Genomic DNA, 23,656 nt, shown 5'->3' with positions numbered 1-23,656 from the left:
TAGTCAGTCTAATTGTTCTAGCGGGGAAAAAACACCAAACCTATTAAATAAAGCTAAAGGGGGTTTAAAGTGGGAGTGGTGGGATGCAAACTTGCTCGTTGCAATATCTGGTTCAGGATTGTTATAGGAGTTGACCAGAAGCTTTGAGACTCAGGGGGATAGAAGAAGCCCAGGGGGAGGGTTCTGATGCCCTCCGAGAAGGAGGCAGTGTAGCTGAGAGAATGTAGTAAAGCCCGGACTATGCTTGGTCTTCTAAAACTGACTATCACACAGTTAACTTGCAATGATTTGGGTAATAGGCCAGCCCAAGAGACTCTTCTCGTTGTGATAATTTCATTTGAAAGCTCACAGGTCCATCTGGAGTGTTTCCGTATCCAATATGCCTCTTTATTGGTTAAGGAGGCATGTGATTCGTGCAGTGAGTGCTCTATTTTAGGAACGTTTTCCAGCACAGTAATGTAAGGAGCGCACTCCAGTGGGATGTGGGGCAGATATTGTTTGATTCACTTCTGCGTTACTCAGTTATGTATATTGTTTTGCAAGTTGCATTTCTCTACATATTTGTAATTTTATAACTGTGTGCATGGTTATTGCCAATTTATGTGCACTTGAATAGGACTGTGTTGGGGAAAGTATAAAGGCAATGGTAAACTGTATAGACTTCATTGGTTTATTGGGAAAAGTCATGCCAGACTTCATAGTTTGATTTGTTTATTATGAAACATTATAACAAATCAAGGAAGCATGACATACTCAATGTGAAAAGCATTTGTTAAAGACAATAGGCTTTTTTTGTTTTTTTTGCAGTATTATATAGCACAAACTCAACCCTAGGTATTGAAGCGGTTTACATGAGCACCAGTTACATTACACCCCAAACATTAGAAGAGCCAATAGGTCTCCCTTTTGCGTGAGATTCTAGTTTTGTTTTTTCTATTCTGCAGTAGTTGTGTGGATAGTAAGTGTAGATTGTTTGTGTTAATGAAATAGTTTTTAATGTGTTGCTGATTAAGTGAGGTAGGTTGGATGTTTTGTCTGGCTCAGTAGATTTATTGGCTTTGCAAATGTTTTTAATTCAAACCTGGGCAGCACATGCGCTGCTCTGTGAGGCATGCTGTATTCAGGTACAGACTTGAAGCTCCGCCCATATTTTTTATTGGCTTGTGTCATTGTCCACTGTAAACTGTGGCTGTTCATTGGTCAATAGGCTTAGTAGTTTCTCCTTAGTACTGCTTTGTCTCATTTTGTAAACTCAGATGGCGACACCACCGTTACGTGTGTTGTATCTCGGTAGGCTTTAATTACAGCCGCTGAGCACTATTTTCTCAAATATCTTTGTCCTCCCTGCTGTTGCAGGCAGGAAACGGCCTCTCCTAACGCTTTCCAAAATGTTATTAGTACAAAGGCATTCGTAATGCAATGGTCAAACCTATTGGCATTGTAAATGGCAATGCCTTTTTATTTATCTGTTTTAAAAACAACACATAAATAAAAGACATTGCAATTTACAATACCAATAGATCAAGCTCTCATAAATGCGGGTACTATTGCATTGCAAATGCTTGTTTGTCGATGTTAGCCAGCTGACACATTAATGCCTGCACTACCTTAATGGCATTGGGAACCATCACTACAAATTACATAAGCTCCCTTCGGCATGTGTTCAGAAAGCTATAGTACATGCTTTTGTTAAGTCATTTTAGCACAGCACACATAGGCTTTGTTCTTTCAGTAGGAGGGGGTCTTATTTTAGCCTCCCTTCAGTACAGAACTAATTTGTATAAGGTATTTATATATAAAACTAATTGAAAGGCAGCGGAGCTTTGTCTGTTGTCTAGGCAGAGGAATCACAACATGAAGTAGAAGTGGTAGCTGGTTTGTGGAGTATGGTTGATGCGGTTTGACGATAAAGCATGAATCAATGTCTGTAAATCAATCACCTCTTGCAGCATCGTCCCTGTACAGCCCATCTGCAAACTTGAGTCACCTGACGCAGCGCGAAGACGATGAAGTAGACTGCTCGCACGACTGCTTTCTTTGCTCCTGAACTTTTGAAACACGTGGGGTAGCCGCAAGACACTGCACTGACTGTTCCTTTTTTTATAAAATACATAGCTGTAACGTTTAGGGTTTGCATATATAGTTGCAATAATTATTGCTAATGTTTTGAGGCTCTGTGTGACGATTGGCTGTCTCACATGTGCGTGTAGGTCACCATTGAAAGCAGTTGTAATGGTGGGGCCGGGAAGCTAAAGCTAGAGGAGGAGACAAAAAGAGCGGCCGAAGATGGAGGGGCAAAGCAGCGATGAGTGAGGGTGGATGGAACAGGCGCCCTCAGAGAACAACAAATGTAACGAGATAAGGACAAGATTTACAGGGCTGTTCACAGAAACTGTGCTAGGAGCATCAACACTACAAAGAAACAAAAAGGAACCTTCCCATAACACGGGCTAAAATAAATAAAATAAATAATGCGCCTACACAAACTGAAATAGACAAAAGTGAACGGTTTGTTTTATAAAATACATAGCTATAATGTTTTGGGTTTGCATATATGGTGGCAATAATTATTGTTAATACATTGTGTCTCTGTGTAATTTTTGGAGGTCTCCGGTTTGGGTGTAGCTCTCCATTGACGGAGGTGACAAGCAGTGCTGAGGGAGGGGATGGGTGGATGGAACAGGCACTCTCAGAAAACAGCAAATGTGACAAGATAAGGGCAAGATTTACAGAGCCGCTTACAGAAACGGATGTAGGAGCAACAACGCTACAAAGAAAGAAAAGGTTACCTTTCCAAAACACGGGCTGAAAGAAAAGAAAAAATAGTTCGCATACACGGACTGAAATAGACAAAAGTGAAAGGATACAAGTAATAGGTCATTGTTACATGGGAGGGAGCAAGACACAATAAGGAGGGACAGACAACACAGATTACCCACACAGAAGCAAGCTTTTTGGAAGGACGCGTGAAGAAACGAATCAAAAACAATGGGCATACAGTAAGCTCACAAAGTGGATACAGCATGTCTGTAAGAGACAGCGCATGCGCTGCCTAGACGAGACCTAAAAACACATCATTTTTTTGTTTTTTTGTTACAGGAAGATTAACTGATTTGCCCAGAGTTACAGGATGCTCAGCCACCACTGAGTCTCAAACCTGGTTCTTCAGTTCTAAAGTCGATCGTGCTGAACGTTGCGCCACATCTTCTTTTAAGGATGGATTGTCAACACACTGTGTTAAAGCATGTAGGCAGACATTTTGTTAAATGGAATCTCACAGATTTCCGTAGTAGGCAAGGATTTGTTGTTGGTGAACTGTCCGCACAAACTGTGGAGATGCCAGCAATGTACTACAATAATCCTTGTTAGGCTCTCTTAGGAGATATGATATTTTGTTTTGCCAACTTTAATTTTGTATGCCTGATAAGTGCCTTGTAGAAAGCTTATGCTCAGCATATTAGGCTTGATTTGATTATAGTGACAATCCAATGATAAAGGCTCTTGGCCTGATTGTTTATTATGAAATATTACAATGAAGGCAGTAGGCCTGAAATATTGCCTGCGAAAAGCGTATGGTAAAGTCAGTAGGCATTTAAGGTTGAAATATCATTACTCTGAATTAAAATCTATAGATAATTGTGTTTTTTACATGCAATCTCATAGATTACCTCAGTAGACAAGGGTTTTGGTGTTAGTTACACCCTCTGAAAAACCATGTGTATTGAAGATTTGCAATGTGAGACTCCGTGTTAAGCCCTGTTAGGAGAGATAGTATTTTGTTTTGCCAGGTGTAATTTTGTATACATTTGCAATAATATGACTGAATACCTGATGGCTGCCTAATGACAAAGTTTATGCCTAGTACACCAAGCTGTGCTGGTTCTGTTGAAAAGCCATTGATAACAGCTTTAGGCTTGATTGGTGTACAGGAAAATTTTATGCCAGATTCCATAGGTCTGATCGGTTTATTATGAAAACATATGACAAAGACAGTAAGCCTGGCTCATTTATAGTGAAAAGCATGTATTAAAACATGTAGCCTCTAATAGTGGATTGTTATCACATTATGTTACAAGCTGAAGAAAGTAATATGGTTACATGTGATCTGACAGGTTATCGTAGTAGGCAAGGATTTTGATGTTGGTCACCTTATCAGACAAACCCTGGGAGTAGATTTTCACTGTGATGATTCTTGTTGGGCCCATAGTGAGAGGGGCTGTAAATTGTTCTGCCAACTGTAATTTTGTACATATTCGTAATTTTATAAATGTATACCTGATGGTTGTCAGCTTTTGCATCCCTAATTAGGAGTGTTGTCAAGGCATCTGTAAAGGCTCGAGGCTTTATCGATTCACTGGGTAAAGTTATGTCAGATTCGTTAGTTGTGATCTGGTTATAATGAAAATGTATTACAAAGTAAGTAGGTCTTAATTACTTATTGTGAAAAACACATGTTAAAGGCAATAGCTTTATAAGGGTGGATTGTTTTTACACTGTGTTAAACCTTATAGGCATGTATTTTGTTACATGAAATCTTGCAGATTACCATCGTAGGCAAGGGTTTTGGTGTTTATGACCCACCTGGACAAACCATGAGGTAGACAATTTGCACTATGGTAATACTTATGAGACTGTATCAGTAGGGGTTATTGTTTTGCAACTTTATTTTTTACAGATTTGTAATTGTATTTCGGTATCCCAGATGGTTGCCTTGTGGGAAAGCTTATGGCCATCACAGTAGATCTGTGTTTGGTATTTTGACCAGCCAATCAAAAAGGTTATAAACCTGATTGTTTATAATAAAAAGTTACGATAAAGGTATTAGGCATCCCATATTGATTGTGAAAAATATATGTTAAAGTAAATAGGCATTTAAAGGTATCTTTTAAATAGCTACAGTGTAGTACATAGTTCCATCCTCATTTTTATACTTTATATGTGGTGCACATATTCCATTTCAAGAAGACACGAGAGTATGTCTGAGGTATGTTTTCACATTTTAAACCCTTTATTATTTATTTTGATGAATCCTCATAGCATGCCCAACAGCCGACATATTTTGTTCCTTCAAAGACAGAACTTCATCAGGGCACAAAAATATGTGATTAGAAAGTACAATCTTGAATATATTTCTTTGTTTGTAATCATGCTGTTCTGTTGTGGTGCAAGTTGGTGCACCTTAAATACTGGTGTTGTTATGAAACAAAATAAAATAAAAATATATATATTTTAAATCACGCTGTTCTGCTCTTTTTTGTCGGACTAAAGGGGTTACTTGTCGCATGTGCAATAGTGTTAGGCTCAATACATAGTTAGAAGAAAACCATTTCCTCATATGCAATGAATCCTTGTTTGGCCATCTTTGGGGAGATCATATTTTGCTTTGCTAACTGTAATTTTGTATACTCTGTAATTTTGCGACTGCATGCCGGATGACTACCTGGCCAGAAAGATTCTGCTTAGTATAGGATGCCTTAGTTGGTTATGGTGACCAGCCAATGACAGCAGCTAGAGGCATTATTGAATCATTAAGAATATATATTTCTGATGTTATAGGTATGATCTGTTTAGTATATAAATTTTTGATAAACACAGTAGTCCTGGCATATGGATTATGAAATGTATATGTTAAAGTCAATAGACATTTAAGGGTGGGTTGTTATTTCTATGTATTAAACATTATAGATCGATATTTTGTTACATGAAATGTCTCAAATTACTTTGGTAGAGAGGGATTTTGGTGTTGGTTAAAGCCTCTAACAAACCCTAGCGGTGGTAGATTTGCACTGTAATAATGTTTGCTGTAACTGTCTCTCAGCTATGTCTTAGTCTTGTAATAAAAACATTACGTACTGCATACAACCATATCTATATATATAACATTTTCACACAATTTCACAGTTATTTTTAACTTTAAATTTACTGTTCTGAAATGGCCATCAGCTATGTTGAATGGTAAATTCTAAATGGCTGCTGGTGTATCGCAACACACTTAAAAGTATATGTTACAGTGTATGCCCCTGCATATGTACACATAGTTTGCCTTCTTTGAATGGCTTAATGCGCAAGCATACATCACGACCCATGCATGCTTCATGACGCATGCGCATACATGTGTATTCATCTGTGGCCTCCTTGGAATGGCTTTTCTTTGTTAGGAACTAAATACCAATATGGCGCCCATGCATGCGTATGCATTGTGACACATGATTTCGTATTTACTGAGACACACTGACGACTATTTTTGAATTAGCACTGCCAATAAGTAGTGGCAAGGGCAATAACTCCTCCTTTTTCTGCTGAGACCTATTGTCTTTCCAAATGCTTCTTATCGCTTGAAAGAGAAACAGAATAATTGTGTTCTTGAATTAAAAGGTTATAGGGATTTACTGCACATTTCCTAATTGGCTCTTAAAAATTACGCAAGTTGGAATATTCAGTATAATAAGAATTAATCTGTTGGTCTGCCACTCTGCATAGTACATCTTGTTCTTCCAGCCCACACATATGTAGACTGTTGGGACAAGAATACCCCATGTATGGTCTTCGTGCATGTCCTCCTGCCCTTAGTACCTACCTGAGTATATCTGGTGACTAGACTTATATTTTGGCCCTGGTGTCACACTAATCTAAGCGTGTGTGCAGAGATCAGGGCCTGTTCAAGATTGTCAGAGTTCCTGGATGGAATCATCAAGCTCAGTGGACTTTATATAGCACATAAAGTCGTGGAGGCAGAATACCGTAGTTTAAAAGAAAATCATTAGTGCGTCCAGGCTTGTTTATCTGGGTCACTCAAATTGGAGCCTACTGGTCAACCTCTGTAAAATTCTACTTTTGTGTTAATGCCCAGTCCCTTCTGCTGACATCAGACAGTGTGTTAAGCTTGTTTGTGTGCAATGCAATTGGTATGCGCGCATGGACACAAAGTGGAGGGCAAGGACTGTGCTCCCAGTCAGTGGCAGAGTATTGCTTACATTCAGGGCCACTGAAATTATGCGCAGGAGAGGGCAAAGTTATGCAGCAGGGTTTCTAAATTATGAGGCAAGAAAAGACAATTTATGCAGTTTAATGCAGCACATTTTCTGTTAGTTTCACTTCATTATGTTGTCATTTTCAAACTTGTTAACACTGCCTGGGCATAGGTTGTGCAAGATAACTGAAGTGTGTCTTATTTAGTACAACTGCCTGATTAAAGTACTTTGTTTCTGACAAAGACTGGGCTGGACATCAACTTTATTGTATTTATTGGTTGATTATTGAATGCTTAACTCGAGTACCAACAAGTTACCTCTATGAGAAACCTGTGACTGCTCATTCTCACAACCCTGAGAATAAAATGCAGGATGGTCTGCTTGTAGACCCATTGTAGCACAGGCCTAGGACATCTGTGGCTAGTGACATCAGCCCCTTGGTTGAGGCCTAGTGGTACCCCTCCAAACGGTGTCTCACATACACCCTGTCTATTCCTCCATTCATTTCTCATCAGGTATAGCTTGTCCCCCATCCAAGGTAATGTTGGATGAATAGATGCACAACCCCATACAAACGTGTTATTGATTGAAGATTTAAACTCCAAAGTTGTTTGAGCCTCCCTGTAGCGCTAGTCTCTAATTATCCTCCTGTTTTTATAATTTTTTTCTTTTATTCTATGTATTTTGACATTCCTAATGAGTTCTCTTTTTTCTTTTAGGACTTTGGAGGAGGTGCTCCTGATTGGTCTTATGTACCATGAATGCTATTGTTGCTCTGTGCCATTTCTGTGAGCTGCATGGACCTCGTACACTCTTTTGCACAGAGGCTCTGCATTCACCGCTGCCTCAAGGTGCTGGCAGCAGTGACAACCCTGGACAGGGCGAACCAGGAGAAGATGAGGAAGGTGGTATCCAGATGAGTAGCAGGATACGCTCCAACAGTCCGGCAGATGGCGTGAGCGCAGATTCTAGCAGCCCGGGACCCAAAAAGTCAGACATGTGTGAAGTAAGTATACCTAATTTTTGGAACTTGTATATGTATTCAGAACCATGATGCAGGAAAGCTCTCATACTTTTTAAATTGAGAATTTTAACATTGTTGCATTGCAGTAGGTGAGGGAGAAACACATTGGGCCACTGGAGGACTAGGACTAGAAGTTGGCAAAGACTAGTTGGTTCAGCATGTCTGAGGTTGATTTATATCCTATTTCTCAATGGATTCCAGTATCCTCAAACAGAATTTGGAAGACTTGTTTTGGGCCTGATATTGATTTCACTTCACCTGGAAATGGCGAACAAATCTTAAGTTCTGGTACAGAGGGAGGACAACGCTGTACAGAGCCCTTGCTGAACCTGTAGATATCTCCCCAAAGGTGTTCTTGTTTAGTATAATGGGGGAATGGAATGATCCATGTTCTGCACACACCCTGGTCAGTCATTGCTAAGAGGGATGTAGTCATGAATTTGAAGTCAGCAAGCGTTCCTAGCATCAGGCGGAGATGCCGCGTGAAGCCAGGATTAAATCATCTGGTGTCATGTCTACCAGAAACTCACATATGTGGAGTTGATTGCTAGCCAAAGAATGGCAGTTTACGCAAAAAAATTGAAAGCTACAAATAGTTGACTGTCTCCCTGATCTGATCTGCACGTGCGTATCCTCAGAGATAGGTGTAGTTTTAATGTTACCAGCACCTGCCACGTAGTCAGAAGGTTTACAGCAATAAAGGCAGCGTTTGTAATTGTCCCCATGAATTAAAGGGTTGATAGATGACTGACACCCTTCTGGGCAGGCTGGATGCAGAATTAAAAAAAAATCTGGTGAAAAGGCTATTCTTTCTGTCCTCAATCGGGCAGGGTCTCTGGCCCCTGGTCCTGTTCGGGCACGGACGGGCGCAGATGTGCGGCAGGCTGCCCTTAAATCACTGCTGGGAGCGCCAAAATACCACTCCCCTGTGCCGCAAGCTGTCCAAGATTGCGACCATCTAGGCACACTAAATCGGCAAGGCGCGTCTCAGCTCCGGCTGCACAATTGGAAACCCGCGGCAGACCGGGGGAGCTGAGGACCGCAGAAATGAATGGCCAAGTGGTCATAAGCCTTGAATTCAGTAGATTAAAACAGTATATGCCATAAAAACATTCTATTATTATCAAGAATTTCCCCCACAGTCGTGCCCCCACTACGTTTTAAAATCAATTAAAATGCATAAACAGTATATTCAAATTTAAGAGAAAAACCCCCTTACTGATGGTGATGTATGGATTCAAGAATCAACTTTCGAATCTATATTGAGCTAAGCATTGCAGCTAGCTGGCGTAGACGCGGATTTATGAGTACAAGGGGCAAGACAGGCAATCTCATGACCTAGCAGGCTGCAAAGACCAAGGGACCACAATTTACTTTCAGGATGTACTGAGGGAGGAGGACTGAATGATCGTATATGGAGACCCTGAGCAATAATGTTGTTGGATTCTGACAAGGCCTTTGACTTTATAGAGCTTTCTTTCTCTTTGGCATTTTTATAACACATTTTTCTCTGTGGGCTTGCTTGACCTCAGCAAATCTCTCTTTAACCTGCTACAGTGATGGACTAAAATCAGTATATACAAAGATGTCTGATGCTTCACCCTGCGTGTAGTATTCTTTTTATTTTTTTTATTTTGTCCTTTAATGATTGCTTCTAAACTGTTCACCGGGACATTTTTAAAGAAATATGTAAGTGACACCTCATTTGTCACACAATTTTATTGCAGTGTTTTGAAAATAAAAGCAAAAGTTCTAATTGTTTTTCTTTTTCTTTTCATTTTGATAAACCAATCGACAGGTAGGTACGGAACCTTATAAAGATGCAATTTGCTTTTTGTACATAAAGGATGTCACCTTTAAGGAGAACTATCTTTTGTGGGAGAAATGGGCAAGCCATTTCTGCTAATTGAATGTGAACCTAACCTATGCCTTTCTTCATGTACATTGCAGCTACATTATTGACTACAGTAAGTCACCCAGACACACGCCATTAAACATGCTTAATCCGCATCTCGGGTTAGTAGAGAAGATAAAATAATTTATTGATGTAAACTGAAGGATTTGTGAATGTTATGATAACTAGTGATTCCTGCCTTTTTTCTGACCAAGACAATTCTCAATTCTTTTCTGCCTAAGGGCTGTCGATCCCTGGCAGTAGGACACCCTGGTTACATCAGCCATGATAAAGAGACCTCAATAAAGTACGTCAGTCATCAGCAGCCAAACCACCCCCAGCTCTTCACCATTGTGCGGCAAGCCTGTGTTAGGAGCCTGAGTTGTGAGGTATGAAGGCATTTTCTACCTTAATGTATTTATTGTAATTGTTAATATCTGTTGAATTGTGAATGCTACTGGGCAATCAGCTAGTAAAGTGCTTAATTTTCTGCAGTTTCCATATGCTAAACTTAGATTTGACTCATTTCTTCTTTTCAATCCTGTGTTTTAAATAGTGTTTAATTCTAGTATTTAATAATTAAGTCCCTTCATGATGGAACAATGCTCTAGTCATAACATCACCTAATTCGACACAGCACTCACAAAATATGATTCCAACGTTTTATGCTTTACCTCTTTGGTTTTACATGCAATGTCTGACGATGCGCATGCCATTGGTAAAAAAGCATTACAAAGCCATTAGGTTAACAAGGAGAGACCTGTCTGCTTTGCCAATGCTTGTTATGTATTGTGGCATGTCTCTTGTTGCATTATTCAAAACTCAGCTTAAGTTCCCTATTTACAATTGCACGAATAAGAGAAAGACTGTTGGGTTAAGCTTTACTTAGGTGGTATTTTTGTACCCTTTGCCCTGTTGTGATCACCTTTCTCTTTTTTAAAGGTGTGTCCTGGACGAGAAGGGCCAATCTTTTTTGGCGACGAGCAGCATGGGTTCGTCTTTAGTCACACCTTCTTTATTAAGGATAGCTTGGCCCGTGGCTTCCAGCGCTGGTACAGCATCATAGTCATCATGATGGACAGGATCTACCTCATCAACTCCTGGCCCTTCCTTCTGGCAAAGATCCGAGGCATTCTGGATGAGCTGCAGGGGAAAGCCCTGAAGGTTGGTGAACACTGGAGAAGCCAGGAAGGGGAGAAGAATCAACAGGACACCAGGGCTTTACTGTAGGCAGCAGCATCACAGGGTCCCCACAATGCATCAATGATGTTGCTAAGGTCTCAGTAAGCATAGGAAAGGTTTTCATTGGTCCCATCCTTCATTTTGTGAGCATTCCTCTTATTTTGTGCCTCCACCTACTTATCTCGCAACTCGAAATCCATACATTCGAAGTCTCCCTCATTTTGCTTGAATTTCATAACTCTCTTCTGATACATCAGAGAACCTTTGTCAAAAAGTTGATTTTTCATTCGTTATGGGATGTGTGACCTAACACCGCCAATTGGAAATGCTTGCTCATAGTTTTCACATTTTAAAAATGGTACATGCTTTTAATGGACATACAATGCAGTTTAAGACCGCTGTCTGCTTTACAATCATATATACGGTGCAACAGTCTAATAAAGGGCACTTCTTGAGTTTCTCTTGGTTTCAATTTAAACCTCTTTGCAAATTAAGTTCTATCGCCTAACATTTCTGATAAAGGCTTCCTCAGAGTGTGATGTCATGTGTTGACAAGATGCATAAAAATTGACCTGTTTTTCCTGAGGCATGCTTGGAAAATGACACAATAATCAAATGATGAAAGTAAAAGCTTATGTTTTGTATCTGCAATATCCAATTATTTTGTAATCAACCTAATTGTCGAATTATTCAAATACTCATTGCAGAATATTTTAAAATAACAGATGAGCCAAAGTAAGCGCTTTAGACACTGAAAGAGCACTGGGAACTCTGAAGCGTTCTGATGCTTTGCATCCCCTCTCATGACTATCCTGAACCAAGAGCCAGCGTGTCCATAAGTGGACAGTGGAGAATGCTGGGAGCTACAAAGTTCCATGGGTGGAGGAGAGTGCTACTGGCAAAAATGTATTGACACCTTTGCTTTTAATACCGATAATCCTCACTCCATTCCTGCCTATGCTTGATGCTTCCTTGGGTAGTCTGGTGCCCTCTGTTGATGGTGTCTAAAATAGCCAACGACGACTGCCATAGACGGAGCCCTCCTTAGCACACCTTCTGCCAAAAACTCAGCAAAGAAATACCTCTTCCCAGGACTGGTGTCTGTTTGCATGCATATATTGGTGTATCATTTCTCACCTTAATTCCTTTTTTTGCATAGGTCAGAGTAAAGTTCCCAACTCTGAAACCCGGTTAAGCGAAAATAGTTATGTAGAGACTGAGGCAAACATCCATTTATTCTGGTTCATGCAGAGGGTATTATGACCGAGACCTTTATTTTTTCTTTTGCTAATTTAGCCTGTTTTTTTTCTTTTCATTAGGTTTTTGAGGCAGAGCAGTTTGGCTGTCCACAGCGGCCTCTTAGGATTAACACAGCTTTCACACCTTTTCTGCATCAGAGAAATGGAAATGCTGCAAGGTCGCTGACATCACTGACCAATGATGAGAACCTCTGGGCCTGCCTGCACACCTCATTTGCTTGGTAATTTGTGCCTCCAACTTGTATTGAATCCTACTCATATACGCATCCTAACACTTTAGGATGATTTATTTTGTCAACTGTTTTATACAGATCCAAATGTCTCTATCTTCAAGAGACTGACTAAGGTTATGTAATGTAATGTAAACTGAACTTATATAGCGCACTGTCACCCAACGGGTATCCTGGCGCTGAGAAAGTACATGTTGTTATACAGTGTGGTTAATCATTCACCCAAAAAGATGACCTACGAGCAGAAAGGAAACACAGTACGATATCTGAACGGGTTGGTGACACTGCGTTTATGACTTATTCCTCCCTCGGGAATAGTCAAGTCTTAAGCTTCTTCCTGAATTGCATCAGGTTCTCACTTTTTTTGCCTAATGTCATTTTGAAGTTCATTCCACATTCGTGAGACCACTGAACTGAAGGCTCTTCCCCCCCGTCCTCGCACGTTTAAACTTTATGATGTTAACCAGATTTGCTTTCGACAAGCGTAGGTTTCTTGGGGGGGGTGTACCATGTAAATTTTCTCTGCAGTGGTCTGGGATCCAGACCATGTACTGCCTTAAAAGCGATACAGAGAGATTTAAAAAGTATCCTCTGCCGAATTGGCAGCCAGTGAAGATCTCTTAGGGCCAGAGATGCAGAGGACCTGCGCTGCAGGTTTAGAGTTAGTTTTGCTGCTATTGTTTGGATTCTCTGCAACTTTATTACCAGGGAATTTGGAGCTCCAGGATACAGAGAGTTACAGTAATCCAGCCTCCTCAGAATAATACTCCTTATTACTTGTGTTCTGTCAGGAACTGGCAATAGCGGGAGAATTTTACGTAGTGCTCTAATTAATGAGAAGCAGGTGCCAACAGTTTTGTTTATTTGTGAGTCCAGTTGAAGGTTATTATCTATCAGTACCCCCAGATTACGTACTGTTTTTGCAGGAATTAGCGGAGTATCTGAGGGGGTGATCCGGAACTCAGCAGGAAGGGGACGGGCTACTTTGCTCGTAGTGCAATATACGACTTCTGTTTTGTCTCTGTTAAATTGAAGAAAGTTATTTCTAAGCCATTTTGTGGTACTTTCCATGCACTTATGAAACTTATCCATAGAGATAGTTCGATTCCCTTCCAGCGAAAACACAAGCTGTTTGTCGTCAGCATAGTTGACCAGTTCTACTCCAAAAGACTTGATGATTGGAATAAGTGGGCGCAAGTATATATTAAATAAGATCGGGCTGATTACTGAGCCCTGCGGGACCCCGTGATGGATAGAGGTCTTCAAAGATGTAAAAGGTTGAATACTCACTGCCTGGGTCCTGTCAGATAGGTAGGACTGAAACCAATTTAGTGCCTGTCCTTTGACACCGATGTCTCCAAGTCTTTTTAATAGAATGCCATGGTTTACCGTTTCGAATGCTGCTGACATATCTAGCAGCACTAATACGACTGATTGTCCGTTGTCCACGCGCATTCTCAGATCATCAAACACAGTTACTAGAGCTGTTTTGGTTCCGTGCCCAGGACGGAATCCGAATTGCAATTCATCCAATAGATGATTATCTTCCAGATAATTGGACAGGGATTTGCTGACTACTCGCTCAAGGATTTTTACCGGGTAGGGCAGCAGGGAACTGGGTCTATAACTGGACGGGCAGAGAGGATCAAGAGATGTTATTGTCATTATCTCTTTGCATGCCGCTGTCGCAGTGGTCTTTTCTCTTGAAGAATGTAATCATCATGAGTATCATCATGCAGTGCTCATAAAACTTACAATATTGAAAGTGAAAGAGGAAAATGACCTACAGTGAAAACCTAAAAATATAAACATATTAAATAAAAAACATAATTGATTATTATAAACAACATTTATAGAATATATTTTACATCCAATCAAATATAAAATTATATGCTAATGCATAAACTGGATACTCAATAACTTAACAAACACAGACTTCCCCTTATTATGTTATCACATATCTTATGCAGCTGCCCATAAACAAAAGGGTAACTAAATGCTCAGTGCTATATTAGCTTATCAATAGTAACTTTCTCCTACATGACTGCTCTAAATGCAAAGTTTGCCTTACAAAATTGCATAATAAAAATGCCAGGTTTTAAAAAATATAAATCCATAGGGCATCATTCCTTGATCTCACCTTAAAAGCTTTTAGCGCAGGTTAATTTCTTAGGGTAACATAACAGTGAGACCATGCATTTGATTCTTACATTGACTCAAATTATATAACTAATACTTATAAGTATCAGAACATCACATAGACATAACGCTTAATAAACAAATGCAGAAATGTAATATAAATATTCCTCATATGTGTTAGTTTCATTTGTCATAAACTTTCTCTCTTTCCTGAATACTTTTGTGAAAAGGCTAGTTTGGATCTAAGGTGGTCATAAATTAAACATTAATTTCTTCACTTAACTTTGTATCCAGTAATCTTCATTTGATAGTTGTTCTAATAGCCCAACTTAAATTACTCGGTCGGAACATACTTCGCTCAGTCAAATATCTAGTTAAATATATTAAGCGTGGTCTACCTAATGAAGTGTTCAAGCATCCTCACAGTTTTAATGCTCCTTCAAGCCATGACCTTATATGGAGATGTGAGTGTATGGCCCTAGCTTGGGCCAGAGCAATATTGGCGGCACTATGAATAATACGTGCCACACCTACTTACGTTTGCAGAATAGTTTAGGGTGGTAGATTTTGAAGGATTGAAGGCTTTTGTGGAAGCAAAAAGGTGTGCAAGTGTAAGTTGCCCCAGTTTTCACAAACATATAGTGCCTCAGCTCCTGCCTTTGCCCTAAAGTCTTCAAGTGGGGTAGTTAAAGGAATATTAACTAATTCATCAGAGGGCTTCAATACTTTCAAAGTATTGGCTCAAATCATCTTTTGACCCATATCAACTAAATATAAGCACTGTCAATAATGTTTTTCATACCTATTTCCATGTACAGCATTTTTTGGGAGTAGATTACAGACGATTACACCAACCTAAACAAGTCATATGTTTTTGGAAGCAAACAATAAGTTCAAATTTGAGTCACCCCAGATTTCAGAACCATAAATGGCTTTTGCATCCATCTTTAGAGTAGACTTCAAGTGGGACAGACTTAACCTATTTTTTATGTAGGGCTGCAATAACATTCAAAGGTGTGGTATCAGAATATTGAGTACTTTATGTCATGCTAGACAAATATTGTAGAGCAAATTTAGACGGGCAAAATATTGATATGGTAAGTATAGGTTTACTTATATTTAACTCTACATCTACACATTATAAATAGTAAAATTATACTTGCCAATATATAATTACCTCCTCCGTATTTTGGCTGTCAATACTTTTGCTACAATATATAGGTAGCATAATATTTATTTAGTTGATATTGTGCCAAACATCTCTTCGATAAAGTTTTCACACTCTTCATTACTGGAGTCTCCCAGGTCCCATTTGTACTAAATCGAAGCCCCAAGTAATTTTTGAAGCTTTTTTTAAAATTAAAATTGTATGCACATATTACAATGAATCTAACTCCATCAATGTATGTGGTGGAGTTTCCAATAGTTCGCACTGGTGCCGAATCAACACAGGTTTGACCTCCACCAAAGCTGTGCATGATTCCGCTCAAGGCTCCACTTCCCCTACATGAGGTACCACCTCCACAAGGAATAACACACACTCTGAATTCCCTTTTCGGTACAGACTCAGAGAATTAATTTAACCTGGACTTACAGGAGGCTAGTGGTCTCAATACAGCCTCAGCGATGGGCCTAATCTCACCCCCTGGAATGGCCACATAAGAATCTGCCTCCTATGCCATCGGATTTTGTAGGGCTGCCAAAGTACTTGACCTCCATCTCCCCAAAACCAAGGTATGTTTTTTAGAGGTCCTGAACTGGGGCATACATCATCTGAACCCCTTCTTCCATTTAATGAAGTACTGAATTATACCTTATTGGGGGCTTTGGCCAAAACTTGTTCTGGCCACCCAGTCAATCAACAGATTGGCATGGGCCATCCCAATTCTCCATGCGACTCTGCTTTTCTCTCGCAGCACCTCTGCCCTGATAGCTTAGTGATGCAAGCTGCCACAATCCTGTCTACCCCAAACTTCTTCCCTACCACTCCCCCTGACCGGGGATCTGGACAAGTGGAAACATTTGGGAAACAAATATTTTTTTCTACCAGTCTGGCACTCCGATCAGTTAATGCCAGCTGCTTGTTGTGACACTAGTCCCACAATCCTCCCTAGTGTGCCTGATGATCTCTGACCTGTTCTCACTCAGACGATTTAAGCCGGCCGCGATGTGGGCAAGCCCGAGATTCGTTGCAATTTGCCACCGTGCATGCCTGCGATCGACTGGTTTCTCAAAAGATATCTAGTCCTCCCTGATTGACATTCCCTTCGACTGGACTCTCCTGTTTAAGGACAAATCTGATTGAGCTCTAGAGCCTTTTAAAGAGAGCAGGGCTAATGCATGCTCTCTGTACCTCTCAGTCCTACTTTGACTGTTCTACAGCTCCTTTTGTAGTGTTGGCCAAGGTGCCCTATACCTCCAGGATGTCCGGCCACTACAAGGAGCCCAGCAGTTTTGCGGTCAAGGCCATGATGCCACTGCCCCTGCGGCCAAGGTCAACGGGCTGCACAGTCTACTTCTCCCCTTGGTGTCCTACCTTCCAAACCTCTTTAGTGTCACCTTACAGGAGCACAGCCACCCAATGGGAGGCAGACTCTATCGATTCTTCCCAAATTGGCAGGCAATAAAATTGGACAAGTGGGTCCTTCAGATCATTTGCAGGGTATGCACCTTACCCTTCCTTTCTTACCTAGTGAACCTTCCACCATGAATCCAGGCAGAAAGTTCAAGCCCTGTTGGCCAAAGGGGCTGTTGAGAGAGTGCTAGCTTCAGAAGTAGGATGGGGTTGTTATTCCTCCTACATTTTGATGCCAATAAAGATGGAATTCTGTGGCCTATTTTATACTTGTGCGTTGTCCACGCCTTCCTTCGGAAGGAGAAATTCAAATTGCTCACCTTAGCCCAGGACATATCTGCCTTCTACCATGGAGACTCGATGGTGGCGTTGGGCCTATTTCAATACTGCCGTCCTGCAGGCCCACCAGAGCTACCTGTGGATTTTAGTGGGACAGGAGCATTTTCAGTTTGTGATGCTCCGCTTTAGTCTCACCAGTGCCCCTCGGGTGTTCACGAAAGTGATGGTGTTGGCTGCAGCACACCTTTAGAGTTTAAGAGTGCCAGTCTTCCCCTCCCTTGACGACTGGCTGTTAAAGGAGGGCTCACCCACAGGCAGTCATTAACCACCTTTCGAATATGGTGCACCTCCTGTCATCCTTGAGGTTCACTATTAACATGCCAAAGTCACACCTTACTCTCTCAGACGCTCCCTTTCCTTGGAGCCATTCTGGACACGGTTCGGTTTTGTGCCTTTCCTCCAGGAAAGAGTTTCCAGGATATTTAGGCTTTGATACCAATCTTTCAGCCTTGGTCCTAGATTTCAGTGAGGGCGACTCTGCTGGTCTAGCATGCTAAGTAAAATATGCGGACTCTGCAGTGGGATCTGAAGTCCCAGTGGGCCCAACATCAAGGGAACCTCTCCGACCACATTAAGATTCCAGAGGAGACTTCAGAAGATCCGCACTGGTGGTTGCTGAACCCTGATTAGCTCAGTGGCAGACTCTCTATCCCACCCAAAAGTGACAGTGGTGACCGATGTATTGCTTCTGTGTTGGGGTGCCCATCTTGGAGAGGTGGCGACCAGAGACCTCTGTTCTCTGGCGGAGTAACGGTTCCACATCAACTGTCTGGAGCTGAGGTCCATCCATTTGGCAATGAAAGCCTTCCTCCTTTCTATCAAGGAGAGGCTGTTTCAGGTGCTTATAGACAATATCACAGCCATGTGGTATTGCCACAAACAGGGTGGGTGGGATCTCTGATCCTGTACCAGGGAGTGCTGCGCCTCTGGAAATGGCTAGACCCCCAGGGGATTTTCCTTATGGCAAGCCACTGGACGAGCTTTTTGAATGCCAGGGCGAACAAACTCAGCCGTCAGGGTCTGGCAGATCATGAGTGTCAATTACACTCAGAGGGGGTGCAAGGCCTTTTCCGCGAATAGGGAGGATCTTGGCTTAATCTATTTGCCACAACAAAGAATGCTCTTCTGCAGGTTGGAGTTTCCAAAGCGTCCTTCACTCAGAAGCAAGTGGTTGAAGTCATCTTGGCAGCCAGGTGTCCCTAAGCGAAAACTGTATATGCCTGTTGCTGGTGCAAAGTTTTGGTTTGCTGCGACACACTCCAGATTGACCCCCTCCAGGCCATGTTATTGGAAGTTCTGTTGTTTCTTTGTCTCTTGCCCGGCAAGGCTTTGCTTACCTTTCGGCCCTTATGGTTGCCAGATCAGCCCTTCTTGTTTAGGTCACCATTAGTGATGTGATTTTTGAAAGGGTGACGTGATTCCCCATGTTTTTTATAATGGCGAATTTGACCTTTATCTGGTTGTCACTTATTTGATGGGCAGTCCGTACAAGCCGCTTTACAGCTGCCCCTTACAGCTCCTCGCATCAACATGGCATGTGAGTGAGCATCAGGCTCTTTGTGTTAATCCACCATACACTACTATCACCCTGCTGGCATTCTATGCTCCACCTCTCCCCTATAAGGTAGAGGAGAGGCTCCATTGTTTGGATCGCAAAAAAGTGCTCAGCTTGTACATTGATTATACCAAGGAACCAGGGCCAGACTCGGAACAGCTACCAGACCTGGCAGGTTGCTGCTCGACCGGCCCTGGAAGTGGGGGTGGGAGGGTTAGAGGGGGTTTGCCACAAAGCACTGCTTCTGCTTTTCTTACAGGGAGCCGTTATTGCAGCACTGCTGCAAAACCAGTCCCCTGTAAGAAAAGCGGCCCCTGTGGCCACAAAACCGGCCCCACCCCTCCGGCCCACCGGGGACATGCCCGGTGTCCCCTACGGCCAGTCCGGCCCTGCAAGAAACACTGGGTGGACGATCAGCTCTTTGTGGGGTTCTCTAGAGAAAAAAAATGGCAAGGTAGTGCATAAGAGGACCATCTTCTGCTTGATAGTAGTCTGCATTAAGATCTGCTAAGCATTAGCCAAAAAGCAGCCTCCAGAAGGACTGTGTGTTTATTCTTCCAAGGTTAAAGTTGTTAGCACTGTATTAGCATGTGGAGTCTCTGCCCTAGACATATGCCAGGCAGCTTCTTGGGCATCCAAAGAACTATTGTCTGGAGAGTCCGGTTAGCCGAGAGGGCCCTTTTTCTTGCTCGGTCTTGCAGGTCTTTCTGGTTGAGTTCATTCACAGACCTGCTGCCAAATAGGTACTGCTTTGGTATGTCGATAAAGCAAAAGGAAGTGCGCCAGGTAATGAAGTCCAGTCAGTCTTGTTATTTCAAAGCCTTTATTTGTACTTTTGTCCCTTGAACATATATACTTAATAACACATACTGCCCAGCCAACGCGTTTCGTTCCAAACAGTGGGAACCTCATCAGGGCTGAAACCAATTAACAAAGAAACCAAAGCAAAAGAACAAACTCAAACTATGACAAAAACGACAAAGGGCATGCATAAGAAAGATCCTATGTACACAACAAAATAAAAGATTAACTATGTCCCCATTCTAGACCAATTGTGGCCCCTAGTGGTGCTCAGTTGAAAAGTGATGATAGCTGGACTAAACTATTCGGCCGGGCCGAGACCAGCATATGTAAATTAACAGAGGGTGAGAGAGACCCGGATAACAACAAACATATCCTTCTGCATATGAAATGTATGTGTAGTTGTCCTGTATATATTGTTTTAGTTTCTACTATTTGCTTTTTCTTATGTTGTGTTACTCTAATTTTGGTTATGTATCTATGTGCTTTAGGATATGTTTGTTGTTATCCGTGTCCTGATGTTGATGATGGATGAAATGTGACCTCTAAGAAGTTGTTGAATGTGTGAATGATGTGTTGAAGGTGTGTTTTATGGCTCAATATCTAAGGAGGAATGGCTAGTTGCACAGGATAACATTTTAGAGGAAGTATAACATTTAGTGAGAAAGGTAATACACAGAGAAAGTCAAGTCGATGCTGGTGCAAGACCATATGTATTTTCAAGTGATTTCTGAATTGATAGTTGAGGGTGAGGGTGCGGGGTGAGAGACCTCTTCCACCTAGTAATTTAAGGAGGAAGTTGGTCATGCCTGGCAACTGGGACAATCCTTGACAATAAATTGAGTTAAAGAATACTTTTTGTGGCCAGGGATGTATCAGAAGAAACTAAATGTTGGTGGTGAAGTGCTTCAGCATTCCACAGATCTAGGCAAACCATGGATGAGGGAATGTTTTGATTTCATGGGACCCATTAACTGTTTACCACCAAATGTATGGTTTGCTTCATTCATGGTTGATATCCATACAGATGGTTGGAAGCTGAGCTCATAAGTGAAATAACTAGAAGCAGAATAAGCATTCTCAGAAAGATATTAGCAAGGGAAGCAATTCTATCTGATATGGTTACATATAAAGGCATGCAATTGACCTCTGAGGAGACGAATGAGATTTTGGTACACAATGGTGTGAAACAGTCAGTGGTTTTCAATACCCAGTTGAATGGAATGGTAGAAAAAGATAACCCTTTTATCAAATGTGTCATATAAATGGTGGTGAGAAGTACAATTTAAGTAAAAAGACAGTTTGTGAGGCTGTGTGGGCACAACCTGCATATAAGACTAGAAGTACCTGCATTACACTGTTTTCGAGGATGAGAGGAAGGGAAGGCTAGAGCAAATTGATCAATCGCTGTTTGAAGGAGCTTACAGCCAAGAGTGAAGCTGAAATAACTATGTCCAAATCAAATAAAGATGTTAAGTGGGTGCAGGAAGGAGTGTTTGGTAAAGGTGAGACTAGGAAGAAAAAGGGGTGGCCTTTCCAAATTTAGAGGGCTTTACAAATTTGTAGCTGTAATATGGAATCATGTCCAGCTGCAACGTGGTCAGAGCTGGAATAGAAGAGTAGTCATTTATCAAAGAGATGCTCTAGTATAGATGGTGTCACAGAGGTTGATGATGACGAATGGTGCAGTAGTGCCATGATAATGACAGATAAGAAGTGCATGAGTGGGTCAAGAATGGAAGTGCAGAGTGAAGTCTCTGTAAGGTCTTGTGATGGGAGGGGGGTGGGGGGTGGTTGGGTCCAGCTGATGAGAGACAGACGAGAACAAAAAACCATGTACAGGCAAGGAGAGCGAACCATGGAGCAGGATTCAGAAAAATACTTGTTTGATCTTCTGACTTAATGTGGTAACATTTTTTTCTTTGTTGTTCTCTTATGTCATAGGACTACTCAATGCATTCCCACATATGATATAATTTCTTATGTTATTAGTAAGTTCAGTTGGCTGTAGTTCAGTTACTTACTATGTCTGTGATAATACATGTATTGTGTCTGATTGTAGAAAAAGATTGTATGTATTATAAAGTAGTTCATGTGCGGAATGGGGAGTCTTCTGCATTCCAGTGAGATCACACTGTGAGGTTCTAACTGGTCCGCTGGCTGCTGCTGGCCAGAGGGACCTTCACCTTCATGATATGAGGTTAAGAAAAAAAGGGTATAAAACGTGAACCAGTGTGTGCCACTCCCTGGTTGCCCAGTGACTTCACTTGGTGTGTTTACGAAGGAAGACTGAAGCTTACTCAGTCGAATTAATACTAGAAAAAACAACACAACTTAATTGATTCTGGACTTTTACTTTGAAGACCCTCACCCGCACTCAAAATGTTTGCCTTGCTTTCTGGGTTTTAAATTGTATTTAATTACTATGATAAATTAAACATTAGCACTGGCTGACACCTTTTTCTCTACATTTTTGGAAGAAATAACCCCAAAGTATGAGGAAAATTCCAGTTTACTGAACATATGAACTGTTTTACATAGTCTCAGAAAATGTGTCAAGTGATTTTAGGTCAGGTTTATAAAATGTCACTCAAATGTGTGCGCAGTATAAAAATGTTTGGATCCTCTGGATTACTGGATTCGAACGTACTACCATGTACTGCCAGTTGAATCATTGTATCTTGTCATTGGAATTGTTTCATGTAATACCCTGGTTGGCAATTCCAGGATTAATGTTCGTAGTTGTGAGTGCTTCTAGTTTATTTTAATGTGCTTACGTTCGTTTCCAGTGTTTTAAAATACAAATTCTTAAAGACCTTCTGGTTTAATTATTTGTTTCTTTTTTTAAAGGCTCTTGAAAGCATGTGGGTGCAGGCTCACAGAGAAGTTGCTGGAGGGTGCGCCAACCGAGGACACATTGGTTCTGAAGGAAAAGATGGCAGGTAAGCCACTGACCAAATAGCACAATGCTCTGTGAACTGCCTCCTGAAATTCCGTGATTTGCATCCAGTGTTCTTTGCAAATGTCTGCAAAGTCTACGGGCCAGCGAGCACTCGTCTTTGCAGTCTTGTTAAGGGTCAAAGATATGTCAGGTTGAGTGAGTGATACTTGTGGAAAATCATGGAAGGGGGGGGGGGAATGCTTTGCATTTTGCACCAGTCAGAAATCAGAAATATTCATTTTACCAAATATAAAAACTAAGTAATGAGGATTGCTATAATTGGCTCTGCATTAGTGGAGAAGAAAATAAAATCCTGGACTGTCAGCTCTTCTCCCTTAGCTTTGACTTAGCCTAAAATATTAGGATGCCCACTAATCAAAAATCTTAACATTTGCACCTTGGCAGTAATCTCTGATGATGCTTTAACTTTCACTCTTCAATGAAACAAGCTTGCCAAAACAATTTTCCACTGTCTTTGTATACTAAAAGGGGCCCAGCCGTTGCTAACAACCTCTGAAATCCATGCTCTAGTGATGTCCTCCCTTGAATACTGGTGCAACTTAAAGACCTGCCCCCTGAACGTATTTTCTCAAATCTCAAAGAAGTTCAGATCTGTGCAGCCTTTTTTTTTGTACGGTTTGTAATAACAGGTCAACATCACTTCGGATGTTGCACTCCCTGTGTGGGCTCCAGTCACTGAAAATTCAGCATTCACAATTCTCAATCCTTCATGGACGATTACCAAA

General features: G+C 41.3%; 1 protein-coding gene across 2 annotated transcripts in view; it reads left to right on the top strand.

Moving 5' to 3' along the window:
- Positions 1–23,656, top strand: part of FLCN (folliculin) — a 195,032-nt gene that overhangs the window by 39,146 nt on the left and 132,230 nt on the right. For both annotated transcript variants that reach the window (XM_085628926.1, XM_085628927.1), the window contains exons 2-6: positions 7,691–7,977; positions 10,132–10,278; positions 10,832–11,053; positions 12,391–12,551; positions 22,820–22,911. In XM_085628926.1, coding sequence (XP_085485052.1) covers positions 7,729–7,977; positions 10,132–10,278; positions 10,832–11,053; positions 12,391–12,551; positions 22,820–22,911 — 871 coding nt within the window. In that variant the 5' untranslated portion in view covers positions 7,691–7,728. The remainder of the gene's footprint in view (positions 1–7,690; positions 7,978–10,131; positions 10,279–10,831; positions 11,054–12,390; positions 12,552–22,819; positions 22,912–23,656) is intronic.

This window comes from Triturus cristatus, chromosome 10 (assembly GCF_964204655.1).
Source record: "Triturus cristatus chromosome 10, aTriCri1.1, whole genome shotgun sequence".
Taxonomy (NCBI): Eukaryota; Metazoa; Chordata; class Amphibia; order Caudata; family Salamandridae; genus Triturus; species Triturus cristatus.
This window is presented reverse-complemented; position numbering and strand designations above follow the sequence as displayed.